This window comes from Nomascus leucogenys, chromosome 15 (assembly GCF_006542625.1).
Source record: "Nomascus leucogenys isolate Asia chromosome 15, Asia_NLE_v1, whole genome shotgun sequence".
Classification (NCBI taxonomy): domain Eukaryota; kingdom Metazoa; phylum Chordata; class Mammalia; order Primates; family Hylobatidae; genus Nomascus; species Nomascus leucogenys.
This window is the reverse complement of record NC_044395.1, coordinates 75,212,298-75,232,090: the sequence shown is the minus strand read 5'-3', so window position 1 is coordinate 75,232,090 and position 19,793 is coordinate 75,212,298. Positions and strand designations below refer to the sequence as shown.

Here is a 19,793-nt window from a genome sequence, read left to right as displayed (position 1 = left end):
AGCCGGTGGGAAAACGGGCTTTGAGGAATTCAGTCCAAAGTAGATCAAAGGAGATACTCAGAACAAAAGGAGGATGATGTTGGTGTCCTGGTTAGTGCCCTTCTGTAAGAAGAGGGAAATGCACTCTCTCAGATTATTGTTGTTTTCTTTTTTAAACCTTTTTCTTTTTTGGAGACAGGGTCTCATCCTGTCACCAAGGCTAGAGTGCAGAGTGGTACGATCATGGCTCACTGCAGCCTTGACCTTCTGGGCTCAGGTGATCCTTTCACCTCAGCCTCCTGAGTAGCTGAGTTTTTAAAACCCTTTTAAATAAAACTGAAATGTAGGCTGAGATTCTTCCCGTCTTACTTGGATACTTTAACTGTCCCTTTTTTTTTTTTACGGTAATGAATTCAATAGTTGGGAGCGTTTGATCAAAGAAGAGAGGAATAGAATTTAAGATTAAAAAAACAACAAAAGATGTCAGTGAAATAATAAGTTTGAGGTTCCTACTAATGAAAAAATTTCAAAATGATATTTTCTTATAGTACATAAGACAGTTGAAAGGGGAATAAGACAAAGTGTGAGAAAAGAAAGGTATAAGATGAAATGTTCCAGGCCTCTTTGTGTTGTCTCCATTTTTTCCAGCTACTTCTTAGGACTGATGATTATAATCAGGTTGCTAATTCAAATATGTCTGAATTATAACTTACTGTGTTTTCTAATTTTTCTAGAGTTTGAGATCTAGATTCTTAACCTTAAATAATTACGAAAAAAGTTGTAGATCTTTTGCAGTCTTGCATATTTCAGATACGAAAATTTAGAGATACCTAGTACCTTTTCTTCACGTGAAGGTGCTCATAAGAACATTTGGTGGGGAATTGTCATAGAGGGTAAACCCTAGTACAGTGAAAATGTTTTGCTTAGTTCTGTATAAGTGGAATTTGTTAAGCAAAGTTGCCTTGGTACATTGGTAGGCAGGTAATCATAAATTTTATTTTATTTTTTATTCTATTTTATTTTTATTTTTGAGACAGGGTCTTGTCCTGTCTCCCAGGCTGGAGTACAGTGGCATAATCATGGTTCATTGCAGCCCCAACCACCTGGGCTCAAGCGATCCTCCCACATCAGCCTCCCAAGTAGCAGAGACCACAGGTACACACCACAAAGGCTAATTTTTAAATTTTTTTTAAGAGATAAGAGTCTTGCTGTGTTGCCCAGGCTGGTCTCAAACTCCTGGCCTCAAGTGATCCTTCTCCCTTGGCCTCCCAGAGCACTAGGATTACAGGTGTGAGCTACCATGCCTGGCCATGAATTTTAAAATAAAGTTTTTTCTTTTCTTGCAGTCCTATTTTGTAACGGATTATGATCCAACCATTGAAGATTCTTACACAAAGCAGTGTGTGATAGATGACAGAGCAGCCCGGCTAGATAGTAAGTAAACTTCCTTTATTTGATAATTTGCATATCATTTTTTAAAAAATAAGCTCTGATGTTTTGCTATGTTAAATAATATATTTGAAGTATTAGATGATCTGGAATATTAGCCCATATCATTTGTAAGTTTTGATTGAAGAGTCCGCATAATGGGTAATTTAAATATTCCTCAATAAATGAAAAGTAAAACAGTATTTATATTGATCTTGTTCTAGTGAAACTGGTCTCATTGTAGTTTGTTGAAGTTGATTTTATTGGGGCAACTGGAAAAAACCTGTCAGGTCTCAACTCTTCCTACCTTTTGGCAAAGGTTAAAATGGATGAAGTGAATATAGAAAAAGTTTGATACTGTTATTAGAATTTATAGCACAGAGGCTTTAGCAAATACTGTTTTGTGTCTAAACGTCCCACCTCTCCACAAAGAAAGCCCTATTATTCTAATATGTATGATTATTTTGTTTACAGAGATCAAAGATCACATTAGCACCTGCACTAAGTATGGTATTGGGGGACGGTGGTTATAACTCAGATTTCTTTCTTGAATTTACAGGTATTTTCTTCAGTTTTTTCCATGGAGGGGATAAAACATTCAAGTGATTTTAGAGGTTACCTGACTCCATCTGATTAAATGTGTTTGATATTTTTAAGCTTCTAATTAGTATCCTAATATATTCTAACCACAAAGTCAACCAGTACTGATGAAGATAAACTCTGTAACCATCTGCCATTAGAATATATTTGTCTTTAGTATTAAGAATAAAGTACTAAGAAAGGAATGCCATTTCTGTATTATACCAAGTATGAGGCTCTCTAGAGGACTCACATTAATTGGTCTTGCCCTTGTGGGGAAGCAGTTTATAAAAAGCAGAAGTATAATTACATTTGTTGTTTTTTCTTTAGTTTTGGATACAGCAGGACAAGAAGAGTTTGGAGCCATGAGAGAACAGTATATGAGGACTGGCGAGGGCTTCCTGTTGGTCTTTTCAGTCACAGATAGAGGCAGGTTTGTACCATATTAGAATGTAGATCTACTGTTCTTGTCAAGATCACTAGACTTTATTGAATTTGGACTTTTTGTTTCTATAGAAAAAGGAAAAATGAAGTACTAAATGGGGCATGAGACTTGCTGAATTCTCATACTTGACCAAATTGATTAATTTGTTTTTGATTTTTTTTTAAAGTTTTGAAGAAATCTATAAGTTTCAAAGACAGATTCTCAGAGTAAAGGATCGTGATGAGTTCCCAATGATTTTAATTGGTAATAAAGCAGATCTGGATCATCAAAGACAGGTGAGAAGGAATTTCACTGTTGGGAAACCAATTGTTTATAATCATGTGAGTGAACTGATAGATTTAAGGAAATAATTGAAAGTCTAGTAAAAAAAAATACTGTGCTCCATGCCACTTAAGTGTTTATAGCTGAGTCTGGCACATTGTATTTACAGAAGTCACAGTGGGTGAAAAATAAAAAGGAAGTAGATTTGGAGAAATTAAAATTTCTTATTTTCAAATAGTTTTTCATAAAATTTTATAAGACTTTATAAGCCTGAAGTGTTTAAACTAGCTTTATTCACATGTAATAATTTCTTGGATTACATCCAAAACTCTAACTTAGTTGGATAATTTCAAAGTTACCCCTAAAGGCCTAAGTTATTCGGTGTTAATACTAAATTCATGTAGACTTTCATTTAAATTACAATACTTGGATTTTTTTCTAAGTCACTTTAATGACTGAATTTTCTGTTAATTCTTTACACTGGCTAGCTCTAACACTTCAGTAACGTTTAATAAAAGCATATTTTTAGTATTTAGTTTGCAGGCTAATTTATTCTCACTTGTTTCTTTACCCACTTATTGAAATTTTATTAGTTAAAACAATTTTTTGGTGACATTGTACATTCATCTTTTTTGTAGGGGAGGGGAACAAGGTCAGTTGTATATTAATGCAGGCTGTTCATTTGTATTAGTCCATTCTCATGCTGCTAAAAGGACATACCCAAGACTGGGTAATTTATAAAGAAAAAGAGGTTTAAGGGACTCACAGTTTCACATGGCTGGGGAGACCTCACAATCATGGCGGAAGGCAAAGGAGGAGCAAAGACACATCTTACATGATGGCAGGCAAGAGAGAGTGTGCAGGGAAACTGCCCTTTATAAAACCATCGGATCTCTGACAACAGGATGGGGGAAACCACCGATGATTCAATTATCTCCACCTGGTCCCTCCCACGACACGTGGGGGTTATGGGAACTACAGTTTAAAAAGATGAGATTCGGATGGGGACACAGCTGAACAATATCATCGTTATATATTTTTTTAAGGTCTTTTGTCTCTACCCCACATCTGAAATGTATTGTTTAAATTGTTTATTTTGCTGGTATTTAAGTATTCTTGTTTTTATATTATGTTGTGTTTACAGATTCTTAGGATTTTGTTGGAAAAATGTAAACATCAGGAAAAATTGGTTGATAAACAGCTTTGAGGGCAGCCTTCTATTTTGTAACTGTCTCTGATTTTAGCTGTGTACATAAAATTTTATTGGCGGCATACCCGATTTCAAACACTGACTTAAGAGAAAATGATATATATATATATTTTGTTTTTGTTTTTGTTTTTGTTTTGAGATGGAGTCTCGCTCTGTTGCCCAGGCTGGAGTGCAGAGGCGTGATCTTGGCTCACTGCAAGCTCTGCCTCCCGGGTTCACGCCATTCTCCTGCCTCAGCCTCTTGAGTAGCTTGGGACTACAGGCGCCCGCCAGCATGCCTGGCTAATTTTTTATATTTTTAGTAGAGACAGGGTTTCACCGTGTTAGCCAGGATGGTCTTGATCTCCTGAATTTGTGATCCACCCGCCTCGGCCTCCCAAAGTGCTGGGATTACAGGCATGAGCCACCGCGCCCGGCCCGAGAAAATGATATATTATCCTAATGCTAAGATTTGGAAATGTTCACTGGTGAAACTTGGTATAGAATAAATTTTCCTGCTAAGTCTTGTTCAAATCTGAGTTATAAAGTTGTGAAAAAATTTGTTCTTCATTTCAAATCAATATAAACTGTTTGAAATAATTAAGAATGTGGTATTGCTTACGTTATAAACCTAGCATAGACAGTTCATCTATTTTTTTTAGATTTAATTTTGTTTTTTTTTTAGACCATTTCCTTGAGGTTTCTAAACCTGATTATATTTATTGATGTTGCCCAGTGGACCTTGCCTGTGACTCTTCTCAGTTCTTTCTAGTACTAGAAACTCTATATGTCATTGCATCTGAAATAATGGCAAAGTAGATGTGCATTGAAGGAGTTCTCTTCCTATCTCTCGCTGACTTTTGCCTCACCCCTATGTGCTTCCTGCCCTGAATATAGAAATAGGATCTTTCTCAAACCTTCTCATGGTGGTAGCTCCAGTAAAGGAATAGATAGGAGACCTAGGATAGGTGGAGATCTACTGTAGGGTAGGCAGTGGCAGATTAGGGAGGGGAGGAGGGTGTATGCCCACTAGAACCCTAAAGAGGCTCTGCCATTATCAGCTTGGGTCTATATGAGTCATTTTTAAGTTGTCTATATACCAGATTGAGGATCCCTAGCCCAAAAATCTGCAATCTGAAATGCTTCAAAATCTGAAACTTTTTGAGTGCCAACATGATTCCACAAGTGGAAAATTTCACACCTGACCTCATGTGATGTCACAGTCAAAACTTTGTTTCATGCACAATATTACTTAAAATATTGTATAAAATTATCTTCAGGCTATGTGTATAAAATATATATGAAAAGTAAATGAATTTTGTGTTTAGACTTGGGTCCCATTCCCAAGAAACATCGTTATGTATATGCAAATACTGTATTCTAAAATCAAAAAAAATTACAAAATCCCAAACACTTCTGGTCCCATGCATTTTGGATAAGGGATATTCAACCTGTATTGAAGATTGCCAGAATGTGGTATGCAGTTTCCATCTGTCTGCAGACAGTCAACATATTGTGGCACTGGCTTTGTTTATATATCATTGGATTATAATTTTTTTCATGGAAGTTTTTTTTTTTTACTTTTTGTAAAAGTAATAGATTCTCAGAGTAAAAAAGTGAGAGAACAATATAGAAAATGATTTCCTTATTTCAGTCACCCTAAAGATACATAGTGTTAGCTTGGAGTAAGTTATTTTGTATTTATTTTTCCGTCTAAACCATATAAATAGACATAAATTATGTATATCCTGAAAAGCTTAGATGTGTATATATCCAAGGGAGAAAAGCAAGTGCCTGAAATCTGATTGCTTAGTTTTCTGCTCATTTATATGGCATCTACTCTCTGAAGGATAGACACAAAGAAAAGTTTTATTCTTCCTTATGCTTTTTCTTCCTTTGCACCTGTACTCAGGCATGTTGACTACTCTCACTTTAAAGTCATGACCACTGATCTTTATGGGCCTTTAGTGCTGACTGGGAATCCTACATTTCCCTAGTCCACCTATTTCCCATGTGTCTGGATAATTTTTACATACTTTCTCATTTTCTTCAACCTGTAACACTTTCTTCTCTTTCCTCACTCTCAGCTGATAATGTGTATGTTTTCCTGTTTCTGTGAGATATTTCTACATGTCCTTACCTCCATATCTACTAACCTGAGTGCACAGGTACCCCATCAAGTTCACTTCTCTCCACTTACATGGATAAACTGTTCATCTGTATATGACCAACTTCTCCACCAGACACTGGATCCTGTTCCCTCTCACCAACTCACAGACATTACCCCAGCAGTTCTGTTTCAGATGAACATTTCTGCATGATCATTCCCATCAGCATACAAACTACAGCAAAAACCAAAAAAAACAAACTACAGCAAAAACTTTTAATCTCACATTCCCCTGAGTATATTTTTTCTGCCCCTCTTTAATAGCAAAACTCCTGAAACACTTTCTCTACTTTTTCTCCTGCCATTCTTGATTCTACAGACATCAGGCATTCAATGCCACCGTCAGTATCACTAATTGGACAAATGTCAGTGACATTTGACATGGTTGATCACTTCCTTTTTGAAGCACTTTCTTTACTTAGCTCTGAGATAGTATTTCCTGCTCCTCCAGCCTCCCCAGTGTCCTTTGTTAGTACTACTTTGTCTCCTTGTCTCTCTGAAGTGTCTTGGGCTCTGGATGTGCAAAGACAAACATGCCTTATCTCCTACCCTTGGGGGCATGCTATTGAAATTGAGATACTATAGCATGAAATTGAGATGCTATAGTCGAGGTTTTTACCTTTTTTTTTCCCCCCTGAAACGGGTCTTGCTTTGTCGTCCAGGCTGGAGTGCAATGGCGCGATCTCGGCTCACTGCAGCCTCCACCTCCCAGGTTCAAGTGATTCTCCTGCCTCAGCCTCCTGAGTAGCTGGGCTTACAGGCACGGGCCACCATGCCCACCTAATTTTTTATATTTTTAGTAGAGATAGGGTTTCACCATGTTGGCCAGGCTGGTCTCAAACTCCTGATCTCATGATCCGCCGCCTTGGCCTCCCAAAGTGATGGGATTATAGGTGTGAGCCTCTGCGCCTGCCCAGTTTTTACCTTTTTAAAGTCTCTTCACAATTAAAGGTGTCAGTCTATAATGTCTTGACACACTTACGTGTTCTACGAAGTCAACTTGGACAGGCCACAGGGATGCTATAAAAGCTTCTTTCCCCCTGTTCAGAGATGTTTAGTTTTTTGTCATCTCTAGGTTCTGAGTAACCAGTCTAGCTTGCTCTCTGTTGCCGACACAGCTTGTTTTTTTCTACCTTTGTCTTACACTTGATCCTTTATAGTTTCTTTACCTTCTAGCCTATTTTCTTGTCGATAATAAATGCCATTTCTCCTTGTTCTTTGAATTTGTGGGTCAGCACTGGCCATTTCTACCACTGGCTCCTGAGATTCTGAACCCCACCAGGGTTCAGGGATATCATCCAGAAGAGGCTTTGCTTGCTTGCTTATGGCCTCTGTATCTGTGGACTGGTTTGCTTCTTTTGTCCTTCCGTCCATTCAGCCAGTATTTATTGAACACCTTTTCTAGGCAGTGATCATGCAGCAGTAGACAGAGTAGTCACTGAGGTTTATGTGAAATAAGAAGATATCTGTAGAATTTGAATGGTTGTTTAGTATTACCAGCCATCTGGTCCCATAAGATAAGCCAGTCATTTTGTTTATTCTGCTAAAGGTGTAGGAAGAAAACATAGATAAATGATTTGCTTACCTTTGCTAAAATATGAAAGTAGGTAAATGTAACAACACTTGAATCTGAAATTTAATGCCACAGTATGTTGGCTTAGACAGTGGAATTTCGTGATATATCTGATTTCAAGTTCCTTGTCCTCAACTCAGCCCTGCCTAGAGATCAACTGTCTTTGCTTTTTTGTCTTTATCATCTTTCTCCTGGCTTACCTTGGTTGTTCCCTCTTTTTCCCCTCCTTTTAGTTGCTTAATTATTAATCGTTACTATTAATTTGAGAAAATAACTCATTATACTTAAAAGAATAGATAGCTAAGTATATCAATCCAGACTCCCATCTGTCAGTACTTTTGACGACTGTGTGCCCCCTACAGCCTCCTAGGAAAAAGAACCCCTCCTCAAATAGTAGAGGATCTTACCACATATGGCCTTAGCTGTGCCTTATGTGCGTCTAAAAGGGTTAATTTAGATGGTGAATGTAGGTGTAGGTACTATGAGGGTTTCTCGGTTTTGACAGGTCAATTTTGTTCAGGCTTTATTGTTAGCATATGGAACAGAGGTATGCACTAAATAAATATTTGTTGAGTGGATGAATCTGGGTGCCAGTGAGTTAAGATGTTATATTAATGTGATGATTCTTTTTACATAATAGATATTTGTGAAAACAAGTTTTGCTGCTGTAAACTTCATTAACTTGACGTAACTCTGAGCACTGCAAATGTAGTTTCTTCTATTTGGAAATATGTAGTACTAGATGAGCTCATACATACTATTGTGAACTGCTGCTGATACTTGTGTTTTTGAACTGAGTCTTACTGGAAGCTCCCAAATGTAGTTCTGTGAATTTGTTGCATCAGATTTGCCCTGGTTATTTAAAACAAAACATGTCTGGGAAGTGCTGAAATCTACCAAATCAGAATATCCAGGAGATGAGGCTTAATATTTGGTATCTTTATGAAATTATCTGGGTCGAGGAACCTCTAGGAAATACTTACTTGTGTAGCTTTCAGTTTTCTTTTGATTTCTTACTTCCACAGTGCTATGGCTCTGTTCCAGTGTGTTGTCCTTTTTGTCTTTTATTGTTTGCTTTGGTGATGGCAATGCTATTTCTACTTAGTTAAAAGTATGCTGTGTCAGCTCACAAGCATGTGGTTAGAGATTTCTTCACCAGAAATGTATGTATAAATTTGTTGGCTTTGTTTCCTGGAAGACAGTGATGTGAAACCATGCTTTAAAAACAAATAAATGGCTGGGCATGGTGGCAAACACCTGTGATCCCAGCACTTTGGGAGGCCAAGGCAGGCAGATCCCTTGAGCCCAGAAGTTCAAGACCAGCCTGGGCAACATGGCAGGACCCTGTCTCTACTAAAAATAAAAAAAAATTAGACGTGGTGGCACGTGCCTGTAGTCCCAACTACTCAAGAGGCTGACGTGGGAAGGTCACCTGAGCCTGGGAGGTTGAGGCTTCAGTGAGCTGTGGCCATGCCACTGCACTCAACCTGGGTGACAGAGTGAGACCCTGTCTCAAAACCAAACCAAACAAAACAAAAACAAGTGAAGCACATAATCCTAGCAGCAGGATTGTTTTATCATGTAGACCGTGAATTAATTAACATTTCTTTTTTTTTTTTGAGACAGAGTCTTGCTCTGTCAACCAGGGCTAGAGTGCAGTGATGCAGTCTTGGCTCAGTGCAACCTCCACCTCCTGTGTTCAAGCAATTCTGCCTCAGCCTCCCGAGTAGCTGGGATTACAGGCCCGTGCCATCACACCCGGCTACTTTTTATATTTTTAGGAGAGATAGGGTTTCACCATGTTGGGCAGGCGTGTCTTGAACTCCCGACCTTAGGTGATCCACCCACCTCGGCCTCCCAAAGTGTTTGGATTACAGGCATGAGCCACTACGCCCAGCCTAACTTTTCTTACTCTGTATAAAGATAGGTGAGTTGCTATTCCTGTTTATGTGAATTACGTTATGCATGATGGGTAGGACAAGGTATCTTTTTGAGGAATAATTGAGCAGAAAAACTAGTGGAAAAATTCTAAGTACATGTATTTCCTTCCCCCAATCATATTTACCCCAATAAAGTAAGTAGTTTATTGAGATTTCTTTTTCTTTTTGTGTATATATATATATATATATATATATATATATATATATATTTTAACTTAAGACTAAATGTACCTATTTGGTTAGTTGTACACCATTTACTTAACACGTGTTTACTTATTTAGCTGCTAAGCATGCTTCTAAGCTTTGGATGTACAAAGACAAGCCTGTATTAACTTCCAGCCTCAGAGGACATGATGACGTGGTGAAAGAATAAGAAAACAAAATGAAAAATTTTACCGTGGTATTGTTAGAAATTGTCAGTGGTAACCAGAGGGTGTGATGGGAGCTCTGAGAAGGTGCTTCCAAAACAGCCCAACACTTAGGGGGAAGTTTCATTGCTCAGGTCTTGAAAGGTTAGTGAGGAAGAATTTGAGATTGTAGAGTTGAGAGAGAAGGGATGGCATCCCAGAAAGAAGAAACAGAATTTGTGACTGCATAGGGGTATTTTATAGGAAGGAATTTCACATGTCAAATTTTCCTAAAATAGAAATTGTCCTGTCTAAAATTGGTGGTTCTGTGAAGCTTTCTGTTTACTCAGCTTCCTTCCTTATCGTTAATTGTTCAGGTAACTTGATCGGTTTATATTTCAGATGCATAGCCTTGTGGCACATACGTTATTTTGAAGAGAGACAAGGTAAATTTAAAAGTTAGATAAACTTAGATATACCAGTGCTATGTAGAACCTGCCTGTTATCCTGTTGGAATGCAACAGGGCACAAACAGTTATGAAGTAGTTGTTGGATATATGTATATTGGTGTAATAAACTAATGATACTGTATTGAGGCCGCTAAATTTTTGGAATAGAATATTAAACTGGGAGAACAAGCTACCTAAAGTTTAGAAGGAACAATACCTTGAGCTCAAACAGGGCCAGGAATAATTAATATTCTAATCAATCAAAGTAGAAAACCTTATATTTCTTGGAGTTATTGGATAGTATAACTCAAAAGGGTTTTGTCCCAGTAGTGGGGCAAAATTAGCCAAACTAAATGCTGTTCTGGTACCCTATAACAAAACCTAGAGCATGAGGCCGGGCGCAGTGGCTCACACTTGTAATCCCAGCACTTTGGGAGGCCGAGGCGGGCAGATCGCGAGGTCAGGAGATCGAGACCACGGTGAAACCCCGTCTCTACTAAAAATACAAAAAATTAGCCGAGCGTGGTGGTGGGCGCCTGTAGTCCCAGCTACTCGGAGAGACTGAGGCAGGAGAATGGCGTGAACCCGGGAGGCGGAGCTTGCAGTGAGCCAAGATTGCGCCACTGCACTTAAGCCTGGGTGACAGAGCGAGCCTCCGTCTCAAAAAAAAAAAAAAAAAAAACCTAGATCATGACCTGAAAGGATAACACGTTTCCAAATAACTGCATCCTAGAAGAAAGCTCAGGAATGTGTTTAGGAATACAAAATATCTGATACCTGATAGGTAAAAGTGCCAGCCTTTTACTCAGAAATTCCCATGCATACAAAGAAGCAAGAAAATATGACCCACAATAAGGAAACAAATAATAGGAACAGATCCAGAAATGACAAAGATAATAGAATTAGTGGACAGAGACATTAAAACAGTTATTTTGACCGTATTTTATGCAATCAAGAAAGATGTAAACAGATCCAAATCAAACTTTCAAAAGTAAAACTACAATGTCTGACATGAAAAATGCACTGGATGGGATTAACAGCAGAAGTCATTACTGAAAATTTCCACATTTGATGAAAAATACACACATCCAAGAAGCTCAACAAACCTGGAGCACAAGAAATATGAAGAAAATTATAAGATATGTTATAATGAAATTGCTTAAAATCAGTGGTAAAGAAAAAAATCTGACAAATAGCCAGACCGGGGGGAAAAGAGCACATTACGTATGGAAGAACAAAAATAAGGATGGCTGGAGTCAGTACTGCATCTCATTGAACAGTGAAGCCAGAAGATAGTGGTGCAGAATCTTTTAAGTACTGATAGCAAAAACTATCAACTAGGATTCAATACCCACCAAAAATTTATTTCAGAAATGAAGATGAAATAAAGACTTTTCCCAGACATATAAAAGCAAGATAATTCATCCGTAGCAGACCTGCATTACAAGAAATGTGAAAAGATGTCCTTAGGCAGAAGGGAAATGATACCAAATGGAAATCTGAAAATGAATACAGAGTACCAGAGATGGTAATTATGTGGATAAATATAAATTACTCTTACCATAACTGAATATTTAAAGCAAAAATAATAAACGCATTGTGAAGTAAAAGTTAATAACAAAAAAGAGCAGGAGGGAGAAATATTGTTGTTAACTAGTTTGTTTTTTTCTTGAGAGACGAGTTCTCACTGTGTTGCCCAGACTGGCCTTGAACTCTTGAGCTCAAGTGATCCTCTTGCCTCAGCCATCCAAGTAGCTGGGACTTTAGGCACACACCACTGCACCTGGCTCTGTTGTAGGGTTCTTAAACCATACTTGAATTGGTATCTTATCATTTGAATTAGACTGTCATGAATTAAAAATGTATACCATAAATTCTAAAGCAGCCACTGAAATAACAGATATATAATTAACCAACAAAGGAGATAAAATGCAGTAATAAAAACAACTCAGCTAACCCAAAAGAAGGTAGAGAAAGAAGACAGCTAGAACAAAGAATAGATGATATGGATAGGAAACTAATAGCAAGATGACTCAACTGTATCCGTGAGCACATTAAATGTAAATTGAGCAAATGTCTCAATTAAAAGGCAGATGTGTTAGATTGAATTAAAAAACAAGATGCTACAAGAAATCTACTTTAAATGTGAAGACACAAAGGTTAAAGTAAAAGGATGGAGTAAGATATTTATATAGCTACTTTAATTATTTTCATGATTGCCTGGCTAGCAATAATGAAAATAAGTAGCTATATAAATATCAGACAAAGATTTCAGAGCCAAGACTATTACCAGAGATAAAGAAGAGTTTTTATAATGATAAGGAGATTAATTCATGAAGAGGACATAACAGTCCCAAACATTCGTGATCTAATAGCTTCAAAAATCTTGAAGCAAGATGTTAAGAACTACAAGGAAAAATAGACAAATTCACACTTAAAATCAGAGACTTCAATACCCCTCTCAATAGCTGATAGGAAGGTAGAAAGAAAATCAGTAAGGATACAGATGACTTGAACAACAATATTGAACAACGTATCCTAATTGACATTAAGTGTACCCTTTACCCAACAACAGTAGAATGCACCTTCTTTTGAAAGAAGAATGGATCATAACGTAAGCCTCAATAAATTTAAAAGGATTTTACTCAGATAGTGTGTAATTTCCTGACCACAGTAGAGTTAACTTGGAAATTAATAACAGAGAAGTATCTAGGAAATCTCCAAATATTGGGAAATTAACATATTCCAACTAACCCTTGGGTCAAGAAAATGAAAAGGGAAATTACAAAGTATTATGAACTGAATGAAAGTTAGAACACAACATCAAAATTTATAGCATGCTACTAAAGAAGTATAGAGAAATTTGTAGCACTAAATATTTGTATTAGAACAAAGGTCTCAATTCAATGACCTTTAGTTTCTTCCTTAAGAAATAAGAAGGAAAAGAGAAAATTAGAACCCATAGTAAGCAGAAGGGAAATAATAAGAGAATGAAAACCAATGAAATGGAAGATAGTAAAACCATAAAGGAAAGAAAAACTGGCAGAGTGTAGTGGCTTATGCCTGTAATGCCAACACTTTGGGAGGCTGAGGCAGGAGGATTGCTTGAGCCCAGCAGAGCAGTTCAAGACCATCCTGGGTAACATAGTGAGACCCCACCTCTACCAAAAAAATAAAAAATAAAAAAACCCCAAACTGGCTTTTTGGAAGATCAGTCAAATTGACAAGACTCTTGCCAGAATGATCAGATAAAAAAGAGAAAAGACACAGTATCAGGATTGAGAGTGGTATCTTCACTTTAGATCCTTCAGATGTTTGAAAGATAATAAATACTATAAACAACTTTATGCCAATAAATTCAGCAAGTTAAATGAAATGGACATATTACTTGAAAGGCATAAACTACCAAAGCTCACTCAAGGGGGAAAAAAAAAGATAATGTGAGTAGTACTTTATCTATAAAATGAATTGAGTTTGTTTTAAAAACTTCCCTCAAAGAAAACTTCAAGCCCAGATAGATTTGCCAGTGAATTATACCACACATTTAAGGAAGAAATACTGCTGATTCTGTACAAAGTGTTCCAGAACATTGAAGAGGAGAGAAAATTCTTTCCAACTTATTTGAAGCCAGCATAGCCACTCAGAAACCCAAACCAGAGGAAAACATAAGAAATCCACAGTCCAGTATCTCTCATGAACACAGATATAAAGATTCTTAATAAAATATTAAATAGAATTTAACAATATATAAAAAGGGCAATATATCACTCAAGGAGAGTTTATTCCTGCAATGGGTTGTTGGTTTGATATTTGACAGTGAGTCAATATAATTCATCATATTAGACTAAAAAGGAGAAATCATATAATTATCTCAGTAGATGCAGGAAAAAACATTTGGCAAATCCACCATCCATTCCTGATAAACGCCCTATACAAAAGGAGTAGTGGAGAACTTTGTTAACCTGAGAAAGGACATCTACAAAAAAAAATTCTATAACTGACAGCATACTTAATGGTGAAAAACTACCTTTGTTTCTAAGATCCAAAATAGGTCAAGAGTATTCCCGTCACCACTTACATCATTGTACTGGAGGTTCTAGGTAGTGCACTAAGGCTGGAAAAGGAGATAAAAGATATTCACATCAAAAAGCAAGAAATAAAATTGTCTTTATTAGCAAATGACATGGTTATGTGGAATTTACAAAAGAACTCCTAGATAAATGAGTTCAGAATGCTTCCAGAGTATGAGATATACAAAAATTATGATCCTATTTTTATGGTGTAAAAACTATGTATCATTGAAAAATGACCAAAAGAACATGGTTCTCTATGGTTGATAGGTTCTTAAATTTTCTTTGATTTTTTTTTTTTTTTAACCAATTTGGCTTTTCTAATTTTTTCATCAAGTGTTTACTTTTGTGATAAAAATAGCCATAAAAGGTATTGTTTTCAGAAATAGAATTTTAAGCCCCACTATATAAATGTAAATGTAATAGAGTTTAATAATTTTTAGTAAACATCACTATTCAAATCCTTACATTTAAAACATGTAGGAATCACATTCAGTTTATGTTTTCTTATTCTGACCTGCCATTTTATACATCAATCAGCTATGCCACCTTTCCTTGATCTCCAAAATATAAGGCATTGTGAGGGCCTGTGATTGCATTCATAATTCATTTCTCCCCACATATTGATGAGTGTCACCTGTGCATCAGGTTTTGGGGAATGCAATGATGAAGAGACCTTATGGCCTCTGAAGCTTGCACTTTTCTCCATCCTCACTTCTTGCCATTTTCTCTCTTTGCTTATTGTATTCCAGCTATATGATGCTTCTTTTAGTTCTTGGAAAGCCCATTCACTCTCATGGCCTCACACATTCAGTTTTCTCTGGCAAGGATACTTCTTCACACCCCCACCCTCCACCTCTCAACTCCATACTCTGTTATCTTCTTGGCTTAAATGTCACTTCCTTAGGGAAGCTTTCCCTGATCTCCCTGACAGGGTTGTATGCTTTAATAGCACCTTACACTTTCCCTTCCCAGAATGTATTACTGTTGTATTTAATAGTTTTTATGTGATCTCTAGTTGGAAATATTGTTGTAGGCTAGTATTTCCATCACAGGTATGTTCTTCTGCATTGTTCTGCAGAGGTGGGCTTTAGTTTATCGTGAGCTATTAAGTCTGTTGTTTCATCTTATGATAAAACAACTTGGCCTCTTGGCTGAATTATTAGCACAATCTGTGGCCAGGATTAGATGGAGCAAATCCAATTGTTAATAATGTACCATAAACGTAACTGTTGGAATTTCAGGTAACGCAGGAAGAAGGACAGCAGTTAGCACGGCAACTTAAGGTAACATACATGGAGGCATCAGCAAAGATTAGGATGAATGTAGATCAAGCTTTCCATGAACTTGTCCGGGTTATCAGGTAAGCAAAACACATTCTAGAAGTGTGTTTTAATAAATTACTATTAATTGTTTTTAGTAAGAAAGGATATTTTATATAGAAGTGATTCCTTTCTAGGGATTAATGCACATGGTGCATTACAATTTTTAAGTACATATTCTAGGCACTTCTAGAATATAACATAACTTAATTATAAAGTATAAAGTACACATAGGATTTTGATAAGAAGAAATGCTGCTTCCAAAGGGGGTGATGGTGTGAAGATAGTGATGACAGCAGCTAACTTTTGCATGGTAATCTCTGCCAGCTTCTGTGCTAAATGTTTTACATGTATTATTATATGTAATCCTCACCCTCGCCCAATAAACTAAATACTGTTTTATCCTCACTTTCAGAGGAGAAAACAGAGGTACAGAGAAAGAAGTTAAATAGCTTGTTGAAAGTTAAGACATATTAAATGGCAGAACTGGGACTTTAATTCAAATCTCTGATTCCAGAGTCTGTGCTCCTACCTTTCTTTTAATCCAGCTCATCCCAGGCTAAGAGTAAACCAGGTAGTAGAGATAAAATAATCCTGCAAGGTGTGAAGTATAATGTCCCACATAACAAATAATTTTTCTGTTTGATGCTATAGGGGGTCTTTTGGTTTAAAAAGTGTTAACGGGTTCCAGGAAGCTTAAGATGTTGGGTGAGGTCTGATAGAATTACTAGATACGTTTGTGGGTGAGAAAGATGAAGTTGCTTTAGTGAGTAGGATTTTATTTATTATTTTGGGTCTTGGTGCCTGGCCCCTGTTTCATACTCTGCTCTGTAGATCTGGGATTCTCTGCTAGTTAGACAGTTTGATAGGAATGTGAAGTGGGCTGCTTTTTTTTTTTTTTTTTTTTTTTTTTTTTGGAAACGGAGTTTCTCTCTGTCACCCAGGCTGGAGTGCAGTGGTGTGATCTCGGCTCATTACAACCTCCACCTCCTGGGTTCAAGCAATTCTCTGCCTCAGCCTCCTGAGTAGCTGGGATTACAGGCACCCGCCACCACACCCAGCTAATTTTTGTATTTTTAGTAGAGATGGGGTTTCACCATATTGGCCAGGCCGGTCTCGAACTCCTGACCTCGTGTTCCACCCGCCTCGACCTCCCAAAGTGCTGGGATTACAGCGTGAACCACCGTGCCTGGGCTTTGTATTTATTTTGTATCTAAGGTAAATTGACAGCTGAGCGATGATCTTCTACTTATTAGCTCCTTGCCAAGGCATTATCTTTCTGTGGAGGAAAAAAAAGTGAAGGTTATAGCTTTTTCTTTTTTAGTAGTTTGTTAAAAATCCCAGTCCCATTTTTTTTTTTAATGGGTACAGAGTCTCAGTTTTATAAGATGAAAAAGAGATCTGGAGATGGATGGTGATGATGGTTGCACAACATCATGCATATACTTAATACTATCAAATTGTATACTTAAAAATGGTTAAGATGGAAAATTTTATGTTATATATATTTTACCCCCCTTTCCCATTCCAGTTCCATTTTAGTGTTAAGCAACTGATGAGGCAGTGCCTTCTTAAAATAATTATGACTGCCATTTTGAAATGTTGTGCTTTGTTTTGGTTCTTAGGATCTCTCCTTATCCATCAGTAATTCAGGATTGAGGGGGCAAGTAGAGGACATTTTTTGTTTGTTTTGTTTTTAATGCCAGGAACTATTAGATATATTTTAACATCACAAGATCTTTAATCCTCACAACAGCTGTGAAAGGTAGGTTTCCATTATTCCCTTCTAAAAAACTGAGGCTCAGACTAGGTCAACTAACTTTGTCTAATACTGAATTTAAAAAATGGCAGAACACAGATAAGACCTGCATACCTTGTAAGATTAATTTTATATTGCACTCTAATGATGAATCTATTCTTAAGGATACCTTAGAGTCATGGAATTTCAAATTGGGATGGGAACTTAGAGATTACTGAGTCTGGTATCTCGTCTGATTCAGGACTCATCCATTAAAGCAGCTTCACAGCTCTGCTTGTGCTGGTGTTGACGCGTTTGTGCCCTTTTTTGGTGGGGCTAGGAAAGAGAAATTCCCTTGTTGAAGTTTAACATTGAAAAGAATATGCACTTAAAGTGAACTTGTACAAAAAATAACCTGTGTTTTTAATACTAGATTACCAAGAAGGCAATTATATTTTAGAATTTTTTATCTTACAGGAAATTTCAAGAGCAGGAATGTCCTCCTTCACCAGAACCAACACGGAAAGAAAAAGATAAGAAAGGCTGCCATTGTGTCATTTTCTAGAATCCCTTCAGTTTTAGCTACCAACTGCCAGGAAAAGCCCTCATCTTCTCTTCCTCTCCTCAGTTTACATCTTGTTGGTACCTTTCTAGCCTTAGACAAATGATCACCATGTTAGCCTTAGACCAAGAAGCTGGCTAGTCCTTTCTGTGAAGCTAATACAATGGTCATTTCCAGACAAATTTAAAGGAAACACTAAGGCTGCTTCAAAGATTATCTGATTCCTTTAAAATATATGTCTATATATACAGACATGCTCTTTTTTTAAGTGCTTACATTTTAATAGAGATGAATCAGTTTTGGAATCTAAGCTGTTTGCCAAGCTGAAGCTACAGGTTGTGAAATAATTTTTAACTTTTGGAATCATACTGCCTACTGTTACTCTAAATAGAAATATAGGGATTTTTTTTAATGTGAATTTTTGCCTATCTTTAAACATTTCAATGTCAGCCTTTGTTAACCTTAAATACACTGAATTGAATCTACAAAAGTGAACCATCTCAGACCTTTACTGATACTACAACTTTTGTTTTCTGGTGGCCAAAATACCAAATGCCTATTGTATTTATGGATTAAAAACTGCTCATAAAAGCCTGTGTTATTACTCCTACTCTTGAAGATGATAATATTCTACGTGGTCAAATATTTGGACTCATTTAGGACTTAGACATTTCAGTGTACTTGATTTTTTAATTTAACTCTTTTTCACAGCCACGCTAAGGGTAAAAATGAATAATTTCTGTCTGTCTTCCTTTTCAAGTATTTCTGGATAAGGGATTCAAAAAACTAAAACTGTTTTTGTTTGATGTAATATAAAATATGGAATTGATCTTTCCGGGGTCAGAGATGATTAATGTTTTTGCTATATACTTTTATACATTATTTTCTTATCAAACTAGTTAACAAGTATTTTTATATGTTTGTAAGCAGGTATGCTTTCATAGCATACCTTGTGTATATGTAAAGATAAGTATTTAATTCTCACTGTTCACTTTTAACTGACAAAGAAAAACAAGTGGAAACTACAGAAACTGTGGTAGAACTTTTACTTGCTGGTCTGTCTTGGTTGTACCCATCTTTGGCCAGTCACATATCTACTCAAGAAACCTTCCCAATAGAGTACAACAGGATGAGACTCTGAAATCACTTTCAGTATTCCCTGCTAGATATTGATTGTTATTTCAAGTATTAAGTGTAAGCTTTTAATGGATAATTAGTATAACTGTGGATGGCATCTGATTTTGTTTTTAATTCTGTGGATTGTGTTTAAGCAATTCAATAGTATGTTCCTGATTTTGAGATGCTAAGTGGTATTGCACAGTTGTCACTTTATCAAGTGTGTACAACAGTCCCATGAAGTTTATAGAGCATACCCTTGTATAGCTTCAGGTGCTAGAATTAAAATTGATCTGTTATCACAAGATGATGCTTGATTACTCATTGTGTTTAATTTAGTGGTTTCTTAAGGGAACAAGTGTTAGTGAAACTTATTTTAGTAGCTCTATTCCTTTTCTCCAGTGCCTTAGGGTTTGAATCTAAAAGTCAGCATTGGTCGTTCAGCAGGTGGAGTGGATGTGAAACAATTTGATGTTTTTTGACTTCTTGAATATTTACTTAAGTCCGTGTTTCTTAAACTTTTTCTATGAAGTGCTCCTGATATAGAAACCCAACTGTAGAGGAAGGTGAATACCTACACAGATACCCCGTGAAGATGAAACTGAAAACAGCTAAAGTCACACACACA

The 19,793-nt window shown here is 36.7% G+C and overlaps 1 protein-coding gene across 2 annotated transcripts in view; it reads left to right on the top strand.

Annotated features, from left to right (window-relative positions):
* Positions 1-19,472, top strand: part of RRAS2 (RAS related 2) — an 82,325-nt gene extending 62,853 nt beyond the window's left edge. For both annotated transcript variants that reach the window (XM_003254970.4, XM_003254972.4), the window contains exons 2-6: positions 1,326-1,413; positions 2,317-2,419; positions 2,598-2,706; positions 15,672-15,790; positions 17,965-19,472. In XM_003254970.4, the coding sequence (XP_003255018.1) occupies positions 1,326-1,413; positions 2,317-2,419; positions 2,598-2,706; positions 15,672-15,790; positions 17,965-18,052 (507 nt within the window). In that variant the 3' untranslated portion in view covers positions 18,053-19,472. The remainder of the gene's footprint in view (positions 1-1,325; positions 1,414-2,316; positions 2,420-2,597; positions 2,707-15,671; positions 15,791-17,964) is intronic.
* The last annotated feature ends 321 nt before the right edge of the window (positions 19,473-19,793 follow it).